The sequence below is a fragment of the Elephas maximus genome, chromosome 21 (genome assembly GCF_024166365.1).
Source record: "Elephas maximus indicus isolate mEleMax1 chromosome 21, mEleMax1 primary haplotype, whole genome shotgun sequence".
NCBI lineage: Eukaryota > Metazoa > Chordata > Mammalia > Proboscidea > Elephantidae > Elephas > Elephas maximus.
Genome location: NC_064839.1, coordinates 14,906,913 through 14,932,350, shown reverse-complemented (window position 1 = coordinate 14,932,350; position 25,438 = coordinate 14,906,913). Strand labels below are relative to the sequence as shown.

The 25,438-nt window shown below is 39.6% G+C and overlaps 1 protein-coding gene across 6 annotated transcripts in view; it reads left to right on the top strand.

Moving 5' to 3' along the window:
• The window catches only part of CEP89 (centrosomal protein 89), a 97,726-nt gene that overhangs the window by 53,475 nt on the left and 18,813 nt on the right, over positions 1-25,438 (top strand). For all 6 annotated transcript variants that reach the window (XR_007514631.1, XR_007514633.1, XR_007514634.1 and 3 more), the window contains exons 15-17: positions 10,633-10,800; positions 11,811-11,952; positions 16,494-16,583. Coding sequence is in view for 2 of the 6 variants with exons in the window: in XM_049864045.1 (XP_049720002.1) it covers positions 10,633-10,800; positions 11,811-11,952; positions 16,494-16,583 (400 nt within the window). In the remaining 4 variants the exon portion in view is untranslated. The remainder of the gene's footprint in view (positions 1-10,632; positions 10,801-11,810; positions 11,953-16,493; positions 16,584-25,438) is intronic.

Here is a 25,438-nt window from a genome sequence, read left to right as displayed (position 1 = left end):
TGTTCCTGCCTTTATTAGTTGTAGAACCAAAGGTAACTTAAAAGTAATGCAGCTAGAAACCTGGTTATCTAATAATAGGGAACTGCTTGGTAAAGTAGAGGGTCAGCGAAAAAGAGGAAGACTCAACAAGGTAGATTAACACAGTGGCTGCAACAATGGGCTCAAGCATAGCAACAATTGTGAGGATGGCCCAGGACCAGCAGTGTTCCGTTCTGTTGTACATAGGGTCGCTGTGAGTCGGAATCGACTGGATGGCATGTAACAACAGCAACAACAAGGAACTGGTTATATGAAAGGATACAGTGGTAAATGGAATACAATGTAGCCACAATCGTCATAAAAAATGTCACAAAAGATTCTTTATGACATGGGAAAATAGCTTCTCAATCCATCTATGAATATATTTAATTTTATTGCGATAAAATACGTATAACAAAATTTTGCCACTTTAACCATTTCTAATTGTACAATTCAGTGATATTAATTCCATTCACCATGGTTTGCTACCATCACCATTATTTACTTCTAAAACTTTTCCATCACCCCAAGCTCAGTTCACTTTCAGCAGTAACTCTGCATTTTCTCCTTCCTCTGGCCCTGGTAACCACTAGTAAGCTTTTCTCGCTATACATTTGCCTGTTGTAGATATGTCATGTATTTGTCCTTTTGTGGCTGTCTTATTTCACTCAGCTTAATGCTTTCAAGGTTCATCCATGTTCATCTCTTTATGGCTGAATATTCTTTCATTTATGTATATACTACATTTTGTTTGTCCATTCATCTCTTGATGGACACTTGGGTTGTTTCCACCTTTTGACTGTTACGAATAATGCCACAGTGACCATTAGTGTACAAGTATCTGTTTGAGTTCCTGCTTTCAGGTCTTTTGGATACCTACCTTGGAGTGGAATTGCTAGGTCAGGTGATAACTCTGGAGCCCTGGTGGCGCAGTGGTTAAGAGCTTGGCTGCTAACCAAAAGGTCTGCAGTTCAAATCCACCAGCCACTCCTTGGAAACTCTGTGGGGCAGTTCTACTCTGTCCCGCAGGGTTGGTATGAGTCAGAGTCGACTTGACAGCAATGGCTTCATGTTAATTCTATGTCTAGCTTTTTGAGGAACAACCAAAATGTTTTTCACAGTGGCTGCACCATTTTACATTCTCACCAGCAATGGATGAGGGTTCCAAATTTTCCACATCCTTGCCACCACCTGTAATTTCCAGTTTTTCTGGTAATAGCCGTCTTAGTGCATGTGAAGTGGTACCTCACTGTGGTTCTGATTTGCATCTCCCTATTGATTAGTGATTAATGATGGTCGAGCATCTCTTCTTGTCCTTATTGATCATTTCTTTGAGGAAATACCTGTTTAAGTCCTTCGTCTGCGTTTTTAGTTGGGTTATCCTTTGGTTGTTGAGGTGTATAAGTTCTTTGTATATTCTGGATATTAGACCTTTATCATGTATCTGGCTCCCAAATATTTTCTTCCTTGCTGTAGGTTGTCTGTTCACTTTGTCCATAGAGTCCTTTGATACACAAAAGTTTTTAATGTTGATGAAGTCCAGTTGATCTCTTTCATCTTTTGTTGCATGTGCTTTTGGTGTCATATCTAATGTTTTCTTCTAAGAATTTTACAGTTTAGTCCTTATATTAGGTCATTGATCCTTTTTTTTTTTTTTTTTTAAATTTTGGTAAATATATATGTAACAAATAGTTCACCTTTTCAACATTCTTCACATGTACAATTCAGTGATTAGTTATGTTAATCATGTGGTTCCAGCGTCATCATCATCCATTCCCATATTTTCCAAAGTGGTCCTTGATATGTGGCGTGAGGTGTGGGTCCAACTTCCTTTTTTGCATGTACAGATCCAGTTGTCCCAGCACCATTTGGTGAACAGACTGTTCTTTCCCCATTGAGTAGACTTTGCACCCTTGTTGAAAATCAGTTGACTATAGGTGTATGAATTTATTTCTGGACTCTCATTCTCCTCCATTGAAGCCACAATTATATATATATATATATATCTCCAACCACCAATTATAAAATCATTAAATAACAATAAAATTTATTTTATTTTGTGGTGTTGTTGTTGAGAATATACACAGCAAAACCTACACCAATCCAAAGGTTTCTACATGTATAATTCAGCGACACTGATTACATTCTTTGAGTTGTGCAACCATTCTCACCTTCCTTTTCTGAGTTGTTCCTTCCTCATTAACATAAACTCATTGCCCTCTAAGGTTCTTATCTAATCTTTTGAGTTACTGTTGTTAATTTGATCCCATATAATTCTTAAAAGAGCATAGTGCTCAAGGCAGACATTTTTTACTAGTTAAGCTAAATGATTATTTGGTTTTAAGAAGACTTCAGGGGATATTTTTGGCTTAAAATTTAAAGATTATCTCAGGGCATTAGTTTCAGGAGTTCATCCAGCAAAGCCACAATATATTTTTAAGTGAAGAGATTAGGTTACAAAACAGTGTGTACAGAATGATCACAATGTTATTAAAAAAAAAAAAAAAAAGTGTGTGTGTGTATTAAGGCAACCAACCATTCCAGTTTGCCTAGGGCTGAGGGGTTGCCCAGGATGAAGGACTTTTAGTGCTAAAACTGGGAAAGTCCTAGGCAAACCAGAATAAGTTGGTCATTCTAGTTGTGTGTGTATATGTGTGTGTACATATATACTGTAAGTAAAAACCATAGGAAAAAATGGTAATAAAAATTTATCTTTGGTAGATTAAATTACAGGTAATTTTAATTTCTTTGTTTTTTTAAAAATATTTTCCAAGTGTTCTATTGTGAATGCATATTACGTTTGTAATAAGGAGTGGATAATTTTTTAAAAGGTGAGACTTTCAGCTCAAGATGATTGACTGAATATACCTGTGCACTTCCTGTTCAGCCCCAACCCACCCGCCTCTCTCCCTAGGCTTGCTGTCAGAGAATAAATGATTTAGTGCATAGGAAGTGCTTAGCTTGGTGCTTCAATAAGCGCTGGCGCTTACAGTTATTGGAGTCTAATGTCTGACTCTGCTGTTACATGCTGTCCGGGCTAGATTTGTGCTTTTATATCCGAGTAGTGGAAGGGAATTTTTTTGAAGTCACGTTCATCTTTTTGATTTTGTTTTCCTCCAACACCCACTTCTGTGGCTGGTATTTTGTTGTGGATTGTGTCATAACCACATACTCTAACAGACCCCTAGATGCGAGTATATGAAAGTTTAAAAGGAAGCCACTGGTAGGAAGGTAATGGGAGATGTAGTCGTTGAAAAACCAAAGATGTCTGTCCCTAAATCTCTGTTATGTGGAAACGGGGCCAAAAGGCCAAAAGTGTTGTGGCTCCCAGCTCTTCAGGAGTTGAGAGACCACCAGGGTGGGGACTCCGGTGTGTAAACAGATAGTTACAATGGAACATAGCAGCAGTGGAGGCACTTCTGAAACCTGGGAGAGTTTAGGGGCGGGAGGCAAAGCAGAAAGTGGTAACTCTTCCTGTACCTCCTTATTTGCTTTAATTCCTAGTACATCATCGCCCCATGAGATAGCCATATAATAAACTGATTTAAATTCAGATTATTTTCATGCAGATAAGCCTTTCTTTTCACCTAGAACAAGATGCAAATAACGTATATGGTGTTTACAAATATGTATTCTCTACAGGAGCTGAAATGTACCACTTTTTAGAAGAATGTATCTTAAAGGGGCAATAGAGGAATCCTTGTGGTGCTGTAACTTTCAATATCTTGACTGTGGTGGTAGATACACAAACCTACACACGTGATAAAATTGTACAGAACTAAATATATGTGAAGGATTCCTAGTGGGATACCATATCGGCAGCAGACCTTTCAGTTAGCAGCCAAGCACTTTAACCACCGTGCCATCAGCGTTCCTTCCGTAAAGATTACAGCCTTGGAAACCATAGGGGGCAGTTCTTCTCTGTCCTGTAGGGTGGCTAAGAGTCAAAATTGACTTGGCAGCAACGAGTTTTGTTTTTTTTTAAATATATGTGCATGCACACACACAAGCGTAAGCAAAACTGAGGGAATTGGAGTAAGATCAGTGGGTTTTATCGATGTCAATATCCTGGTTGTAAGAATATATTATTGTTTTGCACAACGTTGGCACTGGGGAAATTGGGTAAAGTACAGACAGCTCTCTCTGTGTTATTTCTTACACTGCATATGAATCTACAATTAGCTCAATAAAACTTCAATTAAAAATTTAAAAATGTTAAGTTAAAAGTTAGATGATTTTATATACAGGTAGCCCAACTTACGACTGTGTTCTTTTCCAACAGTTCTCTCATAAATTGGTTCTGATGTCTGTTGGATACCTCATTTTTTTTTTAAGTTTTCACTATTATTCCCTTTTATTATCAGTATCTTTATAAATCTGATCTTTGTCTTTGGGAGTTGGAAACATTACCTATAAACATCTGTGAGTGAGCATCTCAGAGTGATAACATCAGTAAATTATGTACTGCAACATTATATGTAGTACATATTACTAACAATAAAATGTACCCCCCCCCCAAAAAAAAAGTATTGTGGCTCAGAATAAACTGGGCTGGAGAGGGGAAGCCTTTCTGCCAGCTGGAGACTCTGAGAGGCTTTAGGCTGAGACTTAACAGGCGGGGTATACAAACTAGGGAGTGAGAAGAATGGGGACAGGGTGGCGGAGAGGAATGTTGACCCCGAAGGACTCCCTATTGTAAGCGGCACTGTTTGATTGGATAGAGGATTTATTACATGGGAAGAGGGACTGTATGAATTCAGGGAGTATGTGTTTGTTATGGGTTGAATTGTTTCCCACAAAAATATGTATTAAAATCCTGGCCCCCCCATACCTTTAAATATGATCCTGTTTGGAAATAGCGTTTTTTGTTATGTTAATTAGGTCATACCCTAGTAGGGTGGGTTCTAAATCTAATCACTTCCAAGTTCTTAAAAGAGCAGAATGGATGAGACACACACACATGGGCAAGATAGACACCATCTGAGGATCGGCTGCAAGCCAAGGAACCAAGGAATGCCCAGGGCTGCCATCAAGGAAGGAATTGACATGGCTGAGACCCTAGTTTGGACTTTTAGCCTCCAGAGCTGTGAGGAAACAGATTTCTGCTCTTTAAAGCCACCCACTTGTGGTATTTCTGTTAAGGCAGCAATAGGTAACTGAGACAGTATTTTACCAAGGCTTGGCAGAAAGATAGACAAAGCAAGGAGAAGGAAACTCAAAGTGTTTTTGTTTTAGCTACCACAGACATGAAGTAAGCCAAGGACATCTTGGCGTTTGGCCAAATGGAGCAGATGAGCCACTGAGGCTGAAAGACACTTGCCCTCTGATTGCCTCAATTAGAAAGATCCCTTTCCATTGCTAATATCATAATAGAGATAAACCACATGCAGAAGAAGTAATTATTAACTAGAAGTAAAAGAGCTATCTAACTAGCTCCCTTATTGGAGGAAAGTCTGAGGAGGAGTTTGGGAAAGGTTGTGCAAAGATGAGATCATGAAGAAAAAGGTTAAATTGATCCTGTGTTTGGAGAGCTTCTAGTTATGGTGCATTTCTGCTGTTTCTCTTATTCTGGCTGAAGACAGTGTAGATAATAAATATGGGTTGTGTATCCCTTTTGTCTTATTTATTCTACCTGTTGGCGTCCCTGCTTGGAAGGAACTGTGGAATGGGAAATGGCCGAAAGCTATTTTCCTAGTGAACTGTCCAGTTGGCTTATAATTGGACTGGTGATTACACCTGGAAGCTTAGATTGCTGTCTTTGCTTTTACTGTTGCCTAGATAGGTTGAGGAGCCCTCGTGGCGTAGTGGCTAAGATCTCAGGTGTTAACCCAAAGGTTGACAGTTTGAGTCCACCAGCCGCTCCTTGGAAACCCTGTGAGGCAGTTCTGTTCTGCCCTGTAGGGTCCCTATGAGTTGAAATTGACTCGACGGCAGTGAGTTTTGGGTAGGTTGAGCCTACTAAAGATAAGAAAAAAGGTGGGGAAAAATAGGATATCAACCCACTTTTCTAAAGAAATTTAGCAAACCTTGTTGGGCAAAGCTAAGGGTTTAGAGCAACTGGAGGTCTCTACAAAGGAAAGCCTTCTTTATCCTAACTTAGATAAAGAAACCTGTATCTTAAATTGAACCTAGCCACTCCACATACCTCATCTATGTACACAGAATCCCAGTTAGCAGTCAGGGAGACTCCAGGGCAGAAAGTCAATCTACTTACACAATACACACCAAATACCCAGTTCTTCATCCTAAGATAAGGGCGGATGATGAGATTTGAACAGACAGCAGGAATCACTATGCATAATGGGAAAACAAACAAACAAAGCCGCATCCATCTTCCCTTGGTTCTTCCTGCATCGTTCAATATCTTGCCCACAGAATCCTTCAAAATGGCAACTTGAGGCTTGAGTTTTTTCTTCAATTCTTTCAGCTTGAAAAATGCTGAGCATCTTCTTCCCTTTTGATTTTCTAACTCCGGGTCTTTGTACATGCCATCATAATACTTTACTTTGTCAAGCTGCTCTTTGAAATCTTCTGTTCAGCTCTTTTACTTCATTATTTCATCCGTTTACTTTAGCTACTTGACATTCAAGAGCAAGTTTCAGAGTCTCTTCTGACATCCATTTTGGTCTTTTCTTTCTTCCCTGTCTTTTTATTGACCTCTTGCTTTTTTCAGGAAATCCTGGTGGCGTAGTGGTTCAGTGCTACAGCTGTTAACCAAAGGGCTGGCAGTTCAAATCTACCAGGTGCTCCTTGGAAACCCTGTGGGGCAGGTCTACCCTGTCCTATAGGGTTGCTATGAGTCAGAATTGACTCTATGGCAATGGGTTTGGTTTGGTTTTTGGTTTGCTTTCTTCATATGTGATATTCTTGATGTTAATCCCACAACTCTTCTGGTCTTCAGTCTTTAGCGTTCAGTGCATCAAATCTCTTCTCGAGATGGTCTGTAAATTCAGGTAGGATATACTGAAGGTTGCACTTTGGCTCTCATGGACTTATTTTTTTTCAGCATCAACTTGAACTTGCATGTGAGCAATTGATGGTCTGTTCCGCATTTGGCCCTGGCCTTTTTCTGACTGATGATATTGAGCTTCTCCATCATCTCTTTCCACAGACATAGTAAATTCAATTCCTGTTCATTCCATCCGGTGAGGTCCACGTGAGTAGTCAATGTTTATATTGTTGAAAAAGGTATTTGCAATGAATAAGTCATTGGCCTTGCAAAATTCTATCATGTGATCTCCGGTATCGTTCCTATCACCAAGGCCATGTTTTCCAATTACCAACCCTTCTTCTGTGTTTCCAACTTCTGCATTCCAGTCATCAGTAATTATCAATTCATTTTGATTGCATGTTTGATCAATTTCAGACTGCAGAAGTTGGTAAAAATCTTCGGTTTCTTCGTCTTTGCATTAGTAATTGGTACATAAATTTGAATATTCATTGTATTAACTGGTCTTCCTTGTAGGTTGTATGGACATTATCCTATCACTGACCACGCTGTACTTCAGGATGGATCTTGAAATGTTCTTTTTGACAATGAACGCAACACCATTCCTCTTCAATTTGGCATTTCCGGCATAGTAGACCATCTGATTATCCAATTCAGAATGGCAGTACCAGTCCATTTCAGCTCACTAATGCTTAGGATTTTGATCTTTATGCACTCCATTTCATTTTTGATGACTTCCAATTTTCCTAGATTCATACTTCATACATTCCGGGTTCCTATTATTATTATTAGTAGTAGATGTTTGTAGCTGTTTCTTCTCATTTTGAGTCATGCCGTATTAGCAAATGAAGGTCCGGAGAGCTTGACTCCATCCACATCATTAAGGTTGACTCTTCTTTGAGGAGACAGCCCTTTCCCAGTTGTATTTTGAGTGCCTTCTTCCAACCTGAGGGGCTCGTCTTCTGGCAGTCTACCAGATCCTGTTCTGCTGCTATTCATAAGGTTTTCCTTGGCCAATACCCCCGCACCGCCCCCCATCAGGGTCTTTTTTTGTGTGTGTGCTTTAGATGAAGGTTTATAGAACAAACTAGCTTCTCATTAAACAGTTAGTACACATATTGTTTTATGACATTGGTTAACAACCCCACGACATGTCAAGACTCTCCATTCTCTACTTTGGCTTCCCTATTACCAGCTTTCCTGTCCCCTCCTGCCTTCTAGTCCTTGCCCCTGGGCTGGTGTGCCCCTTTAGTCTTGTTTTATTTTATGGGCGTGTCTAATCTTTGGCTTAAGGGTGAACTTCAGGCGTGATTTCATTACTGAGCTAAAAGGGTGTCAGGGGGCCATGGTCTCAGGGTTTCTCTAGTCTCTGTCAGGCCAGTAAGCCTGGTCTTTTTTTGTGAGTTAGAATTTTGTTCTATATTTTTCTCCAGCTCTGTCCAGAACCTTCTATTGTGATCCCTGTCAGAGCAGTTAGTGGTGGTAGCTGGGCACCATCTAGTTGTACTGGACACAGTCTAGTGGAGGCCGTGGTAGTTGTGGTCCATTAGTCCTTTGAACTAATCTTTCCCTTGTGTCTTTGGTTTTCTTCATTCTCCCTTGCTCTAGACAGGATAGATTGGCGCACGCAGGCTTTTAAGACCCCAGATGCTACTCAACAAAGTAGGGTGTAGAACATTGTCTTTATAAACTATGTTATGCCAATTGAGCGAGATGTTCACTGAGACCAAGGTCCCCGCGGCCCTTAGCCTAGTAATTTGGTCCCTCAGGAAGTTTGAATGTGTCTATGGAGCTTCCATGACCTTGTTCACTGGCCAATTTTTTTTAGAAACAGATCACCAGGTTCTTCTTCCTAGTTTGTCTTAGTCTGAAAGCTCCACTGAAACCCGTCCACCATGGGCGACCTAGCTGGTATTTGAAATACCGGTGGCACAGTTTCCAGCATCACAGCAACATGCAAGCCACCATGGTATGACAAACTGAAAGAGGAGTTGTAGAAACCATTCTAGAAAACAGAAAATGAGTGAATGGTCCCTAACTCATTTTGTGAGGCTAATATAACCTTGATACCAAAGCCCAAAGTTACCATTAAATTTCACTAATGATCCTTAATGTAGAGACTCTAAATAAAAGTATTAAAAATAGCTGTGAACTTCCTTAGTGGTAATGTATATCTATTTTTCACTTGCTTGCCAGAAGCAAACCTTATTATAAATTTGGAATTATGTTTCCAATCTATTTTTTATTTTTACATGAATAGCATGTAGTATTTTTTGGCATATCTTAAGTTTACGTACATGAATTTATACTTTAAGTACAATGTGCATCTTGATTTTTTTTCACTCAGTTTTTCAAAACATCATTTCATGTTGGGATAGATATATGGTATATTCTTTTTAACTGCTGCATGGTGGCATTCTATCATATAAGCCACTACATTTTACTTAGTCTATTGATGGAAGTTGAAGCTATTTTTAAGTTTGTTCCTGTCAATAATGCTGCAAAGCTTTCTTGGATGTGTCATCTTTTGCAAATCTGCAAAAGTTTCTCTAGAACGCATGCCTAGAAGTGGCAGTGTTGAGCCACAGAGTGAACGCATTTCTAGATTTTGATACTGCGCTCTGTGGCTGTGCACTCGCAACAACACACTCCCAATATGAATGTCTTTGGTTGCTTTTCATCATGAACTTTTCTGTGCTGGTTGATTGGTACTAGATGGGTTTATTAGTGTGGCAAAAATACTTTTAAATAAAATTCTAAAATAAAAACAAAAGGCAGTAGAGAAAAAAGACAAAAGGTGAATTTAATTCAAGCCTCCATTCTGTGATATTTGCTCAGGAGTGTCCTCTGCTCTGTGGCTAACTAGTATTGGTAGGGCTCACAGTAAACCAGAAAGCAATGGCAGCTGCCTGGAAAACTGCTAACTGGGTGTTCAGAGAGCCACTGTAGTTTGAGCTCACTGAAATGAGAGAAATGATGAGGACTACAAACACATGCAACCTGAGGCTTGTTCGCCAGCCAGCCAGCAAGCCAAGGAATAAACCTCACATGGTACCCAGAAAGACCACATCTCTCAGATCATTGGGCAACCTCTGTGTCCATGGTCCTGCCTACTTAGTCCTGGTTATTGCATGAAAATTGACTGAGAAAGCCAGTGAAGAAATACCTCATTTCTTAAGCACTGTTTTGTCAGAATTATACATTGAAATTATATGCCCCCTCTTGGTTTTTTTTTTTTTGAGGGGGGATGTGTTCTCTTATCATAAAACGTATAATCATATTAATATGAAATAAAATTTATTTTAGTATTAGGATTTTTTGGCAATTATAGAAATTAAGCTGTCTTAAATTTTTTCTGGAGGTAATTAGGGTCGCTGTGAGTTGGAGCCAACAGTATCTCACAGCAACAACAAAATATATATGCACAAACACAAGCAAAAATTGTGGGCAAAAGAAGGGTTTAGAGGGCAGATGCCATCCAAGAAGATGCAGCACACTGTCTATCCTGTCCTCTGGGAGCTCCCAGGTAGGGAGAGGTTTCCTCAGAGGCCTTCCAAATGATCCACAAAGGACTGAGAGCCGGGATGTTTATCACTTGTCTAGCAGTGACTGCCTTATGTAAGCCTCTGTGTACTGGTACATGCGTTGATGTTTTTCTCTTTCAGCCAGCTGCAGAAGGAAGAAGAGAAAGGAAGTTCTGAGCTGGAAGAGTTGATGGAAAAGTTGACAGTCCTGCAACTACAGAAAAAGAGCCTGCTTTTAGAGAAGAACAATTTGACAGTTAAAAACAAAGCCCTGGAAGCTGAACTTGAAATGGCACAGAAAATAAATAGGTTTATTATTTTTTTCTTAAGCTTACTTTTTTAAATACATTCTATAAGAAAGATAGCTGGAGAATGTTCTATTTCATTTCCTCTATCTTTTATTTTTCTCATAGTGTTCTAAAATGGGAATGGGTCATTGAGATTGTTGGATAGCAAAATAAAAGTGTGGCAAGAGCTTTTCTGTGGACCAACCTTTTCAAGTCTATAGTTCAAGGATTATTGATAGTCATGATGATGACCTTAAGACTCCGAAAGTTCTAGAAGTGTGTTCCTAACCGTTTCCCAAAAATCTGCTTTGGGGTTACCAAACCAAAAAACCAAACCCATTGCCATCAAGTTGATTCTGATCCATAGCAACTCTATAGGACAGAGTAGAACTGGCTCATAGGGTTTCCAAGGCTGTAATTTTTATAAAGGCAGACTGCCACATCTCTCTCCCGCAGAGCGGCTGATGGGTTTGAACTTCCGATCTTGCGGTTAACAGTTGAGCACTTAACCACTGCGCCACCAGCGCTCCTTACTTTGGGATTAAAGGGTCTCTTTTTGAATAGTATCTTTTAGAATGTGAGCCAAGAAATTAATAAAATAGTAAGTAATTAGCCTTTTAATTGATTACGCATGTGTGATTCATATTGATGTGATTTGGAGTCAGTAATGGAGCCTGGTGGTGCAGTGGTTAAGTGTTCAGCTGCTAACCAAAAGGTCAGCTGTTCAAATTCACCAGGCGCTCCTTGGAAACTCCATGGGGCAGTTCTACTCTATCCTATAGGGTTGCTATGAATCGGAATTGACTCTAGAGCAATGGGGTTGATTTGGTTTTTTGGAGTCAATAATTATGCTTGGTTTAAAGTTAAATTCAATTACCTCATCTGATCTTCAAACTTAATAGGAGATTTAGATTGTTGAAGAGTAACATTGAAATACTAACATACTTGATATTTTTTAATACGGATATTCATATGCCGTAGCCATTCAGGCTAATGAGTTTTTTATTCCACCATTTTGGGGAAACGCTATAGGAGATCTCAGAAGAAAATTGACACCCTCAAAAAGCAGGTGGAAAAAGCCATGCAGAATGAGATGTCTGCTCACCAATATTTGGCCAGTCTTGTCGGACTGGCAGAGAATATGACTCAAGAACGTGACAGTCTCATGTGTTTGGTAAGTTCTCTCAAAGTTACTTCAAGTAAACTGCAAGTTAATATACAAACATCATTTTAAGAATTTTTTTTTTTAATTGATCCATAAAACCTTCATCCTTCTGAATTTCAACCACAAATTTTCAAATTCCTCAAAATTTTATCTTTTAATCATGGGGGAAAAACATTTCATGTTTGGTGAATGACTCAAACTTTTAAAATAATGTCAAATGATATTTTAAAAGGTAAAATAATAAAATTGGTTTATCAAAGTAGGCACAGCAGTCATCAAGGCATGTATTATACCTCCAAACATATCTTTATGTTCTTTCTGGGAAGCTGTCTAATATTTTCCCTGTTTGAGGATCAAACATAAAACTTGTAGAGAGGCTAAATAGAGTTCATCCTAAGGAAATACTTTAAATGGGCGCAAAGATGTAGCTACAGTAATACTCATCCCAGCATTGCTTATTATAGCACCAGTTCCAGGGCAGGTAATTGATTGACTAAATTATTGGTGGGCCTAGATGGTAGAGCACTAGACAGCCAACAAGACTGTTGCTGTGACGTCATTCCAGACATCTATACATAGACAGCATATCGTGGGGTGAAAGAAGACAGATGATCAATACATGTGTACAGGGGCACAGATTTATACACAGCGAGAAAAGTCTCATAGGATTTACTCCAAAATATTAACAGTGAGTTGTCTAAGTGATGGATTAGAGCGAATTTTTTAAAAATATTTTTATTTATCTTTATTTTATTATTTTCCTCCATTAAAAACATTGGTAATGTATATTTAAACATGTTTATTTAAACAACTTTGCAAATCTCTGGTAATATCACATTAAAAATAATAGTTTAATGGGTGTCATTACAAAAGAAATCGGTAGCCTTTTTTGTTTCGTTGTGCTTTATGTGAAAGCTTACAGAGCAAATTAGTTTCTCATTAAACAATTAATACACAAGTTGTTTCGTGACATTGGTTGTCAACCCTGTGACATGTCAACACTCTCCCTTTCTCCACTTCGAGTTTCCCGTTTCCATTTGTCCAGCTTTCTGTCCCCTCCTGTCCTCTCGTCCTTCCCCCTGGGCTGGTGTGCCCATTTAGTGTCATAATTGTGGTTGAGCTATGTGTATTATTGTTTGTTTTATAGGCCCTGTCTAATCTTTGGCTGAAGGGTGAACTTCAGGAGTGACTTCAGTACTGAGTTAAAAGGGTGTCTGGGGCCTTACTCTCAGGGAAAGCAGTAGGTTTCCTAAGAGCATCTGAGAAACCAGCAAACTTGGAAGTAACTTGGCCCTTCTTTGGGGTGAATGAGGTGTGGGGACTCTGTCAGGATATGTCACATGCTTATCCCTCTTTGTTAAAAAGATATTAAATTCCTCCATAGAAAAATGGACAGAGGATTTTACCCTTGATTATATAAGAGGAAATATAAACAGTACATAGTTTTTTTGGGAGGAGAGGGGAATGTTCATCTTTATTTGTGATAAAGGGAATGCAAACTAAACCAGCCTTGTACTTAAACTAATGTTAAAAAAATTTTTTTAAATAGTAGTTGCTGATGGGAATGTGGTAAGCCTGGTCACATACTACTGGTGGTTTCTAAGTCCTTCCTTGAGTCTTCTAGAAAGCAATTTGACATAGCATGTTAAAAAAAAAAAAAAAAACCCAGTGCCATCGAGTCAATTCCGACTCATAGTGACCCTATAGGACCTTGAAAGCATTCAGACCTTCAGACCCAAGACTCCCCTTCCCAAGAAGTTACTATTCCCAACAAAAACGTTAAACTCTATAGGGTCACTGACTTCTGTAGCACTGCTGAGTGCCAATTTCCTCCTCTGTTGGATCTTTTGGGTTTACCAACAGGGATACTGAGAAGGCAAAGCAAAAGCTTTTTGAGAAATGTAAAGTGCCAAACAAATCCATTTACCCAGCAAACATTCACGGGGACCTGCCTGTCACGTGTCAGTGCCTCTGTAAATACAAAGCCATTTTGTGTCAGGGGCATGAGCAGGACACGCAGGTTTCCCCATCCCTGGGATGCGGGCCCTGAACCTTCCATGTGGGCTGGAGAACATCACCAGCTTCAGTGATGAGGTCCCGACCCGCTTTGACCCAACACAGCCCTTCTTCAGCCCACCCCTTATATTTGTGGGTCCCCAGTGGAAATACAAATGGAGGTCCACGTACTGTGTGACCAAATATGTAAGTTAGAAATCAAGCCGAAAGACTGTTAATAGAGTATGTTCCCTCCTGCCTTGACTTATGTAATCGCCCAAAGCCAGGCTTGAATTCCCAATTCTCACATCCCCCAGAGTCACAGTTGAAATGTAGGACCTGGGGGGAACTGCCCTTATCTCATTTCTAGCTCCCCCACCATTGTCCATATTTATTGGTAAGAATTAATATAAACCCAATCCCTAAAATGTGAAGATTAATCAAATCCCTACTTCTCAATTATCTCTGACACCAGCTGCCCACACAGCACTCTCTGTCTTTGCCTCTACCATCTGGAGCTAGGTCAGAGCTCACAAGTTGAAAGGACACTGTCCTTCAGGTTGCCAGATAGGCAGATGATAGTCACAAACTCAGGAGTCCACATGATACCCTTACTTCTGACCTGCCGGCCACAAATGTGAGGTTTTCCCATTCCCCTTCAGGATGCCAGCCTCCCCTGAGCTCCATCACTTTCACCCGCTGGCTCCCACTACTCCTCTGAGTTTGATAATTCACTGGAATGAGTCACAGAACTTACTAATAATTAGAGATTTACTATAGAGAAAGGATACAAATCAGAATCATAAGGAAGAGACACATGAGTGAGATCTGGGAGCGTTCCCAACTTGGAGCTCCCATATCCCAAAGAGGGCAGGTCATCTTGCCTCTGCCAACCGGGAACCTCTTGGAGCCTCTGCGTTCAGAGCCTTTATTGGCCTTAATCATCACTACGTCACGACTGAGGCATCACTAGTCATGATTGAGGCCTTCTTGCATATGCATGATAGGTTAAATCATGCCTCCGGAGGTTAATTGCTACCAGGAGGTCCTTCTGCTCTGGTCAGCCCCTACTCATTAGCACAAACACTCAGGTGGTCTAGAGGTTTTAGAAATAGACACCTCAATTACTCAGGAAATTCCAAAAGTTCTCTCTCAGAAACCAAGAGAAAAGGCCAAATTGTTTTTGTTTCTTTTAAGGTGATTCATTACCATATGCCATGCAGAGAGTTGCCAGGACATCTGGGCAGGGCACTCTAGACAGGCCCCCAGGGTAGGCATGTCCTACCCGGGACATGCTCTGCAAGCTCCTTGCCCCAGGGAGCACCATGGCCAAGTTAGCTCTGTCCAGGGTGGCATTGGCTGCTTCTGCCATCTGTACCCTCCCCTGAGACTGTGGGCTGTGTACGCTTGCCTCACCGTATCCTGATCTTCTGGGCCTTGTGAGCGCCCCCCCTACACACCAATCCACACTCTAACAGAGGCTACTCTGTTCAACCTTGGGAAATTTTCACTGCTTCCCTATGGCTACAAACAACTTAGTTGTTGCTGTTAGTTGCCATTGAGTCAATTCCAATTCATAGTGACCCTGTAGGACAGAGTAGAACTGCCCGATAGAGTTTCTAAGGCTGTAATCTTTACAGGAGCAGGTCACCAGGTCTTTCCTCCTGCAGAGCAGCTGGCGGATTCAGACCTATGACCACAAATAACTTTAAAATTCCCCAAATACTAGTTCACCATCTTTCGCTTATCCAATTTCTGTAGGCGACCCAATAGCCTTAGACACTGACATCTTAATTTCTAATCCTGTATCTTGTATAGATTTTCCTTGTGATTTGTGGCAAATCATTTAACTCTCTGTGTTTCTTTCTGGAAAAATCAAAACTGTCACCACCAGCCTACCTTAGAAGGGATGCTCATCTTTACTTTTTTTGTTTCTACCCTTTAATTTTAACATTTGAAATAGGTAATTTATAATGTGTAGAGTTCATTTTCCATCCGGAGATTAATCTAAATTATTCAGGTTCAAGTGACATCCCTCTTGGACATACTGCCCGCCATGTTCTGTGTGGAGAGCAGCATTATGCATTAACGTATTTCACATTCAGTTATCCTCAATTTTGTAATCATGTAAATTACTGAAGTTAAAAAGTTTATTTGCATCTTGGCAAATATTTCTTGGATGTGATTTGAAGGAATTATTTATCCCATAAAAATAGAGAAGTGTTCTGGAAGCCATAACAATCTTCACTTTCCCTTGTCCATGGGGCTAGATCTTCCATTTGTGCCCAGGAGGGGTACCCAGGATGCTGTTCCCTTCTCTTGCCCCCTCCTCAGATGTGGGTGGGCCATTACTCAACCCACACACAAGGGGTCAGGGAGTGATGGTAACAGGTAGGCCAAGACACACAATGGTTCAGGGAGGGATGGGAACAGGTAGGCCAAGACAAGTGGCAGGGTGGGGATAATTTGTGAGTAATAATACTCTTTGAAGAAGAATTTTTTATTTGACCTTTTCTACAACACAAAGAGTCCATAATTTTTTTGTTTCTACTTAGGCTAAATGTTTAGAAAGTGAGAAACATGGAGTTCTCAACAAAATAATACAAGGCAATATTCGCTTGGGAAAATTAGAGGAAAAAGTCAAGGTAAGTAGTCATTAGCCTCAGAGACTGGATTTCCAATGGGAATGAAGGCCTGCAGATTTCTGTGTTTAAGAAAATGACACATTTTGCATGAGGGCTGTCCCTAATCAGAACAGACCAGTATAAGGGTTCATTGGCAGAAATAGCACCTCTCATTTAATAAACTACAAAAAATCCCCACCATAAAATACTATGCTGCTCTGGACTGGACCAAAAGCAAAGAAGTTTCCGGGATAAACTGAATCCTTCAAAGGTCAGCGGAGCAAGGGCGGGTTTGGGGACTGTGGCTTAAGGGGACTTCTAAGTCAATTGGCAAAATAATTCTATTATGAAAACATACTGCATCCCACTTTGAAATGTGGCGTCTGGGGTCTTAAATGCTAACAAGCGGCCATCTAAGATGCATCAATTGGTCTCAACCCACGTGGATCAAAGGAGAATGAAGAACACCAAGGTCACAAGATAACTAAGAGTCCAAGAGACAGAAAGGGCCACATGAACTAGAGACATCATCCTGAGACCAGAAGAACTAGATGGTGCCTGGCTACAACCGATGACTGCCCTGGCAGGGAGCACATCAGAGAACCCCTGAGGGAGCAGGAGATCAGTGGGATGCAGACCCCAAATTCTCACAAAAAGACCATACTTAATGGTCTGACTGAGACTAGAGGAATCCCGGCGGTCATGGTCCCCAAACCTTCTGTTGGCCCAGGACAGGAACCATTCCCGAAGACAACTCAGCAGTCGTGAAAGGGACTGGACAGTGGGTAGGAGAGAGATGCTGATGAAGAGTGAGCTAATGATATCAGGTGGACACTTGAGACTGTGTTGGCATCTCCTGTCTGGAGGGAGGATGGGAGGATAGAGAGAGTTGGAAGCTGGCAAAATTGTCACGAAAGGAGAGACTGGAAGGGCTGACTCATTAGAGGGAGAGCAAGTGGGAGAACGGAGTAAGGTGTATATAAACTTATATGTGACAGTCTGACTTGATTTGTAAACATTCACTTGAAGCTCAATAAAAGTTAATTAAAAAAAAAAAAATCAGCCATTGAAAACCCTGTGAAGCACAGTTCTACTCTAATACACATGGGGTTGCTGTAAGACAAGGTTGACTGATGGCATCTGGTTTTTATTGACGTTTAGGTTGGGTAACTCTTGATCGTTGAGTACATGTCTTACAGTTCCTTTTTAAAAAAATATGTTTCTAAGTATGTTATTATTTTTATGGTATTTTAATACACTTATTTTCTTTAAAATATATCCTTAAACAATCTTTTAAATGTTTTTATGCGTAAGTCTTCCTTAATGAACATCGTCAATTGTTGATCAAATAAAATCAGATGTGGCTTGTCTTTAAGGCCTATTTCATGAAGTAAAATCTCCCTGTGTACATGCAGGTGGATTTAAGGCTGTTTCGAGGCAGTTCACCTGGCTATTACATGAGATATAAATAAATGCTTTTATTTTGTTTAAATAACTTTCTAATTTGCTTCACTAGTAAAATTGCTAAAATACCCCCCCCCCAAAAGAAACCCAAAAACCAGTTGCTGTCGAGTTGATTGTAACACATGTCAACCTTGTGTACGTCAGAGTAGAACTGTGCCTCATAGGATATTTGTGACTGTGACCTTTCAGAAGCAGATTGCCAGGAGTTTCTTCTGTAGTGCCACTGGATAGATTCGAACTGCCAACCTTTCAGCACTTAGTTTTTGCCACCCAGAGGCCCTAAAATATTAATCTTATAAAATCACACTCTCTAATTTTGTTCACCCAGTTCCCAATAACTCACTGGGAAATCATTCAGATGTCTGGCCAAGCTTCCTTACAAAACAAAATGGAAGAGAAGGGTGATGATAGTTTTTCCTGTATCTGATCTGGTGCTAGACAAGGAAGATAGGAAGAAGTACTATGACTTGGTCATGTGTATGTGAGCATCTTGTTTGTGTTAGCATGAGTGTCAAAATATGTTGTTTTAGCTCCTTTTCTACCAGCTTGGTACCTTTGTTAATCACTGACTATACTTATTGCAAAATAAGTCTGAGGCTGTTGCCCTAATATAGGTTAACCAAGATATAACTCTGTCCTCTAGGAGTATGTGAAGTTTTCCGTAGCAACAATAAAGGCAATACTTAACTTCCAAAAAAAAAATACTATGCTGCTGTAAAAAAATAATGATAATATGTATATGGAAGAATCTCCAGGCTACATTGTCAAGCCCAGCATTTATTTGTTCAGTCAGAGAGAAGTATTGACCTGCTTCTCTCTTGGCTTAATCGTGACTTTATTCTCCAATTTCTCTGCCCAAGAAAACTTTTCTCATTGTAGCTGCTCTCCTCCTTTGGGCCACCTTCCTCACATGACCTCCATTATCCTTGTAGACTGCAGACTCCCAGCATGCATTCACAGCCCCACCTGTCAAAGTAGTTTTATCAGGGTAGGGGCAGAGAGAGAAGCAGGTAGGCTTAGAGGCCTGGGTGGAGGGCAGGGAGGGAACCTACAGATTTTGGAGGGGAGAGTACTGTGAGGGCATGGTTGGAGGGCATCTAATAATGCAGGTGAGATCCAAGACCTTTGGGCTCAAGTGCATGTGTGTATAGAACAATAACTAAAGGGGCCTGATAGTGGAGAAATAAGTCAATGGTATTTAATATGTTGGAGTATTAGCAAACTAAGGAAAGAAAAGCTAAGCTTTGGTTGGCTGTGTGTAAATACTCACAGTATTGGGTGAACAGTATATGTATGAGTATATGTATGGTGTGAGTTTGTTTTATTTCAGGAAATAAAAGGTTTAGTTCTGAATTATTTATTCTTTAAAAGTTAAATGAAACAAAATTTATCTTAAAGTTCCTCAAACCCAAATGTGCGTCCTTAATGCAAAGAATAGTTTATGTACTTTATCTTCCTGTATCTCATGAATATTGCCTAAATAATACAAATTAAAAATTTTTGGAAGCAGCATTGCCTGGTAGGTCTTCATTTTCAGATGGTACAAGCAGAGACGCTGCCCCAGGGGCTGTCTAGTTTCCAGTATGGTCTGACACAAGCAGCATCCCGGAACTGCTCTGATTTGGATTCTGGGTCTTCCCCAGGGAAGATTACTTCCCTCTAACTAAATTCAGGGAAGACTAGCATACCCACTAGAGCATCATTGTTTCCATTTCTAAATGGGCAGTAGCCATTTGAGGTCGGTTGATGTTCACACCACCAATCCAGGGCCCCCCCCCGCCACCCCGTGAACCAAAGCAGCTTGCCTTGTTTTCTTAAATGTGGGCTTCTAGGTATAATGCTCTGTGAGGAAAGGGTTCCATTGCTGTGAGAAAGGTTAATGCTTGCACTAGACCCACATTCAGAGCTTTGGGGTTTGTCCTATGGCTTCTGGTGGTGGGAATGATTTAATTTAGTTATATATCCTCTAGAGTGGTGTTTTAAAATGGCTTCATAGATTCCTAGCAGGTGACTTAGATTTCTAAGAGTTTAATGTTGTGTCATTTAAATCCATATCACAGAATGTTCATTGACTATCTAGCACAGTTTTAGAGTAAGGAGGATATGGTAAATTTAGTCTTAAAATGTATTTAGTTGTTATAATCTGAACAACAAGCAGGATTAATAAAAGGATTCCACACTTACAGACACATCATAGTGAAACTGAAGAACACCAAAGGCAAAGAGAAGATCTTAAAAGTAGCCAGAGGGAGAAGACATATTTTTACCCATTTTATATCTACAAAGTCAAAAGTTAAAAAGTCTAATAATACAGAGTTTTTGGCAAAGATTTGGAGCAGTGGGAACTTTTCTACATTGTTGCTGGGCTGTAAATTGGCTCAGGCCTTTGGTAAAGTAGAACATTCACATAGCCCACAACCGAGCCATCCCTTTCTTGATATATATCCTTCTAGGCAAGGAAGCTGTTAGACATGCACACCAGAAATCATGTAGAGAAATGGCCACATCAACATCATTCATAATAGTTCCAAATGAAACAACCCAGTATTCATCAGCAGTAGAAAGAATAAATAAATTGTGGTATCTCACGAAAGAATACCTAATACCAATGCAAATGAATAAATTATAATAATGTGAGTGAATCTCACAAACATAATATGGAATGAAAGTAGCACAGCACAAATGAGTATCTATAATAAGATTGCATTTATATAAAATTAAAAATAGGCAAAACTAAATTATTTGAGAATACATAGATTGTAAAACTAAGAGAAAATAAGCAAATGAATTTTGCAAAAATGGGATTAATTATTGTATCTAGGGAGGCGGGGGGTTCATGGGGGCTTCTAGGATGCTGATAATGCTCTGTTGTTACCTTAGATGATAGCTACATGGTGTTTCTTATTATTAATTAAATTGTTCAATAAGGTGTACCCTGCCTATCTAAAAATGCTGCTCACCCATTGTTTCACAAGCCTGATTCTCATTACATTGCTACATTGCTTCTTCTATAGACTATAGCCTTCTAACAGACTGTGTATTTGTTGTGTTTATTGGTTATTGTCTCTCTCCCCTGGCCAGACTGTAAGCGCCACAAGAGTAGGAGTTTTTGTCTGTTTTTGTTCACTGATATAGCCCAAGCAGAGCCCTGGTAGCACAGTGGTTAAGAGCTCGGGTCCTAACCAAAAGGTTGGCAGTTCGAATCCACTGGCTGCTCCTTGGAAACCCTATGGGGCAGTTCTACTCTGTCCTGTAGGGTTGCTATGAGTCAGAATTGACTCAACGGCAATGGGTTTTTGTTTTTTTTTTTTAATAGCCTAAGTACCTAGAACAGTGCAGGGCACATAGTAGACATTCAGTAAATACTTGGGGAATTGATTAACAGAATATTTTACAATAGAAAAATTTCAATGAATCAAAAGCATTGGAGATGAAATGCTGTATAAAAAGTGTTTAGCATGGAGCCTGGAACATACCAAGTGTTCAGTAAGAAAGATATTATTATAAAATAAGAGGTACTGTATACCCAAGTATAAACATCTGCTGCTCAGGGACATTACAGCAGGAGAACACTGACATCTCTAGAAAACCTTGACAACATGGTCTTACAGTGAGCAGTTGTCTTCCCATGTTTCTTCCAGTGAACATTAAGAAGGAAAATTCAATAGGTAGACTAAAATCTAAATTACATAGCTGAGGTCTCTTTACACCTTATGAGGTAAGTGTTGAACAGTAAGTCAGGAAACTGGATCTCATTCTTAGCTCTGCCACTAGATAACTTTGGGCAAATCATTTTGCCTTTCTGGGCCTATTTACTGATGATCTCTAAAAAGGCATGGAATTACATATCTAAAAAGTCCCCTTTAGATAGTGAGAATAGTTGCACAACTTGAAGAATATAATCCATGTTGCTGAATTGTACATGTAGAAATTGTGGCGGTGGTATATTGTGTTGTCATGTATATTTTCACCACAAATTAAAAAAAAAAAAAACAGAAGACAGTATCTCAGCTCTGCATTAAGAAGGCCAGCAGGAATACTTGGCACTGTTAATGATGAGAATCTGCATAAAAGTATTATGAGTAATTTAATTTTCCTCTGTGTGTATTATTTTTTGTTTTGTTTCTGATTTTTTGTTGTTGTTGTCGTTGGCTTTTATTTCCAAAAGAGAAGGTCAGATCTTCAGAGTAGTTGGCCTTGTCTTGAGAATCCATCTCATGATCATTCATCTGAGTAGGAAGAGTAAAGAGAACGCCACTCAGAGAGGAAACCTATGACCAGGATCCAAGTTAGACAGGCGGTTAGATAAGGGAAATGAAAAGACTTAAAAAGGGTTTAGGAAAATCCAGAGGGAACATCTCAGGAAACGCCAGCAAGATATGGCTTCTGAAAGTAAGGACATCACCTCGGAAGTCAGGGTGTGATCTGGGAAACTCAGGCCTGCAGGCAGAAGCCCTCCTCAATGAGGCTGGATTCAGAGAGTCATAGAAGGGGCTATAAAAGAGGCAGGGTGTGGGAAGTTACCTTGGCCCAACCATTGCTCCCCACTCTCATAGGAACCTCATCTTATTCCAAAGGAATACAAAAATACTATGAGAAAAAAGAAGAGAAATAGAAATACAGCTTTTCTGTAGATGATGAAAACCCGTTAGAAAAGTGTTGCCACAAAGCAGATCAAAATTGTAATCTACACTCCAAAGTGTACTCTCTATCTAAGATAGGTAGATAGGAGATAAAACTTAATAAAACAAAACTAGGAGAAAAATACTCTAAAGTAAAAACACAGGAACCTCGAGAAAAAGATAACTAAAAAAAGGAGATTGTGAAATGGAAGTTGACACAACACAGGAAAAAAGTCAAAGAAAAAGACAAACCATTTCAGAATGTAGACTAAATTACAAGGAGCACAAGAAGAATAGATATCGTAAAAACACAGTAAAGGATAGAGACGAGAAAACAGAAATAAAGACATAAAAAGCATATAGTAGACATTGATAAATCCAGAAGATTAACAAGGGAGATCCATTATACTTATTGTTGAAGTCCTCAAAGAAGAAACCAAAACAATGGAACTTATCCAGCCCAAACCACAATTCATAAAATCTTTTCTGAAATAAAAGAAGATTTGAATCTGCATATTGAAAGGGCACATTGTATACCTAGAAAAACTGGCCCAGACTGTACCCAGTAAATTGACAGGAAGACACACTCTAGTATATGACTTTAAGACATCCAGGCAAAAGACCAAGACATAAGAGAAAGAAAATCAAGTTGGCATTATACTTCTCAGTAACAACATTGAATGCCAGAGAATAGTGGTTAACATCTATAAACACTCCAGGAAAGAGAGTATGAGCCAAAGATCTTTCTATCCAACCAAGCTCCCCTTCAGACAGTTTTGAACATGTAAGAACTCTGGAAACATTTTTTTCCTTAAACTTTTCCTATGAATCAATCAACCTGAGTTTAAGCAACCAAGAAATGATTGGGAAACCTTTGGCAAAAGGACTGATGATGAGCAATGAATGTATTTAACTGTGAACTAAGACTTAAGATGGGGATAAGGCTGATAGTATAATACAACTAAGGAGAAAATGATAGGCAAAAGGGGAAGGAAGGTAGAAAGTAGAATAAACTTGCTGATTGCTTCATATGTAATATCTATGAGTCAAAAGATCATTTAAAACTGAAATATTAAATAGTAAAAGCTTAAGCATATTTTAGTGTTTGCACAGATGAACACTTTTTAAAATGATACCAAATGACTAAAATTGGGTGATGGAAGAAATGGAGGGAAGGAGTGAGGAAAAGGCTGTTCTGAGCTAACAATATTGTTAATTTTGGTAGCGAACTAAAAAGAGGGGACTAAGGACATATATAAAGGAGCCCTGATGACGCAGTGGTTAAGCACTTGGCTGCTAACAAACCCACAAGCCACTCCATGAAAAAAGATGTAGCAGTCTGTTTCTGTAAAGATTTACAGCATTGGAAACTCTATGAGGCAGTTCTGCTCTGTCCTATGGGGTCACTATGAGTTGTAATCAACTCGATGGAACTGGGTTTGGTTTGAGGACGTATACTATATAAAAGGTGTAAGAATAAAGGTAACCACAAGACTCAAAAGAGATTTCTTCCTAAATATTAGAATTAAAACAAAACAGACCACGTTAGTGAAAGTCTTTTTAAATATATTTAGGTAAAACAGTGAAATATAAAATAATAAAATTGAGGCCAAACAAATCTGTTATGTAAGTAAATGTAAATAAGCTTAATTCATCCATTAAAGAAATTTTTTTAGATTGGGCCTATCTTAGGCTGGATTCTCTAGAGAGGCAAAACCAGTGAAGTGAGTATAGAGAGAGAGAGAGAGATTTATATCAAGGAAATGGCTCATGTGGTTGTAAGACTTGGAAAGTCCCAAGTTTGTCAGTCAGGCTGGAGGGTTCTCCTGACTTAACATAGCTGCAGGTACTGGTGAATCCAAGATTGGCAGGTCAGACAACAAGGCTCTGGCTCACAGGCTGCAGAGGCTGACAGATCCCAAGATTAGCAGGTTAGCTGGTAGGCCGCTGGCTCACAGACCGCAGAGGCTGACAAATCCCAAGATGAGTAGGCAAGCTGGCAGGCTGCTGGCTCACAGACTGTGGAGGCTGACAGAACCCAAGATTGGCAGGTAAGCTGCTAGTTCAAGTCCCAAGAACCGGAAACCAGATGAACAGGAGCCAGCTACAGGATCCAGAGCAAACAGAAGCCTGGAAGCCTTGCCAGAAAGTCTGTCTATATTGGATGCAGGCTGCACCCCCAAGGAAACTCCCTTTCAACTGACTGGCTACTCATAGTAGATCCATCATGGAGGTGATCACATTATATGACTGGCAAACTACATCATAACCATCAAACCAGTGAATCGTGGCCCAGCCAAGTTGACTGACAGACACAGCTTAACAGTCACAGAGTCATAAAACAAAATACTACTCAATGCTAGATGTAAGAGATAACCTGAAACAAAGTGTCTCAGAAATATTAAGTGTAAAAGAATTGGTGAAGATAACTCAGATATATGCAAGCAAAAAGAAAGCAAAAGTTGCAATCTTTACATCAAGTCAAAAGTATTAAATGGGCCAAAAAAAAAAAAAAAAAGGACTACAGTTTGTAATATATAGTAGTTGGGAATCTGTATGCACTAAATAACATAGCATCAAATTTATAAAGTGTAAACTACAGGAGATACAGAGGAAAACAGAAACTTCATTATAATACTTAGAAATAATTACTAATAATTAGTAAAACCAGTTACCCATTGAGTCAACTCTTATTCATGTTCCTGGGTGGTACAAATGGTTAAAGCATTCAGTTGCTAGCTGAAAGGCTGGGGGTTTGAGTCTACCCAGAGGTGTCTTGGAAGAAAGGCC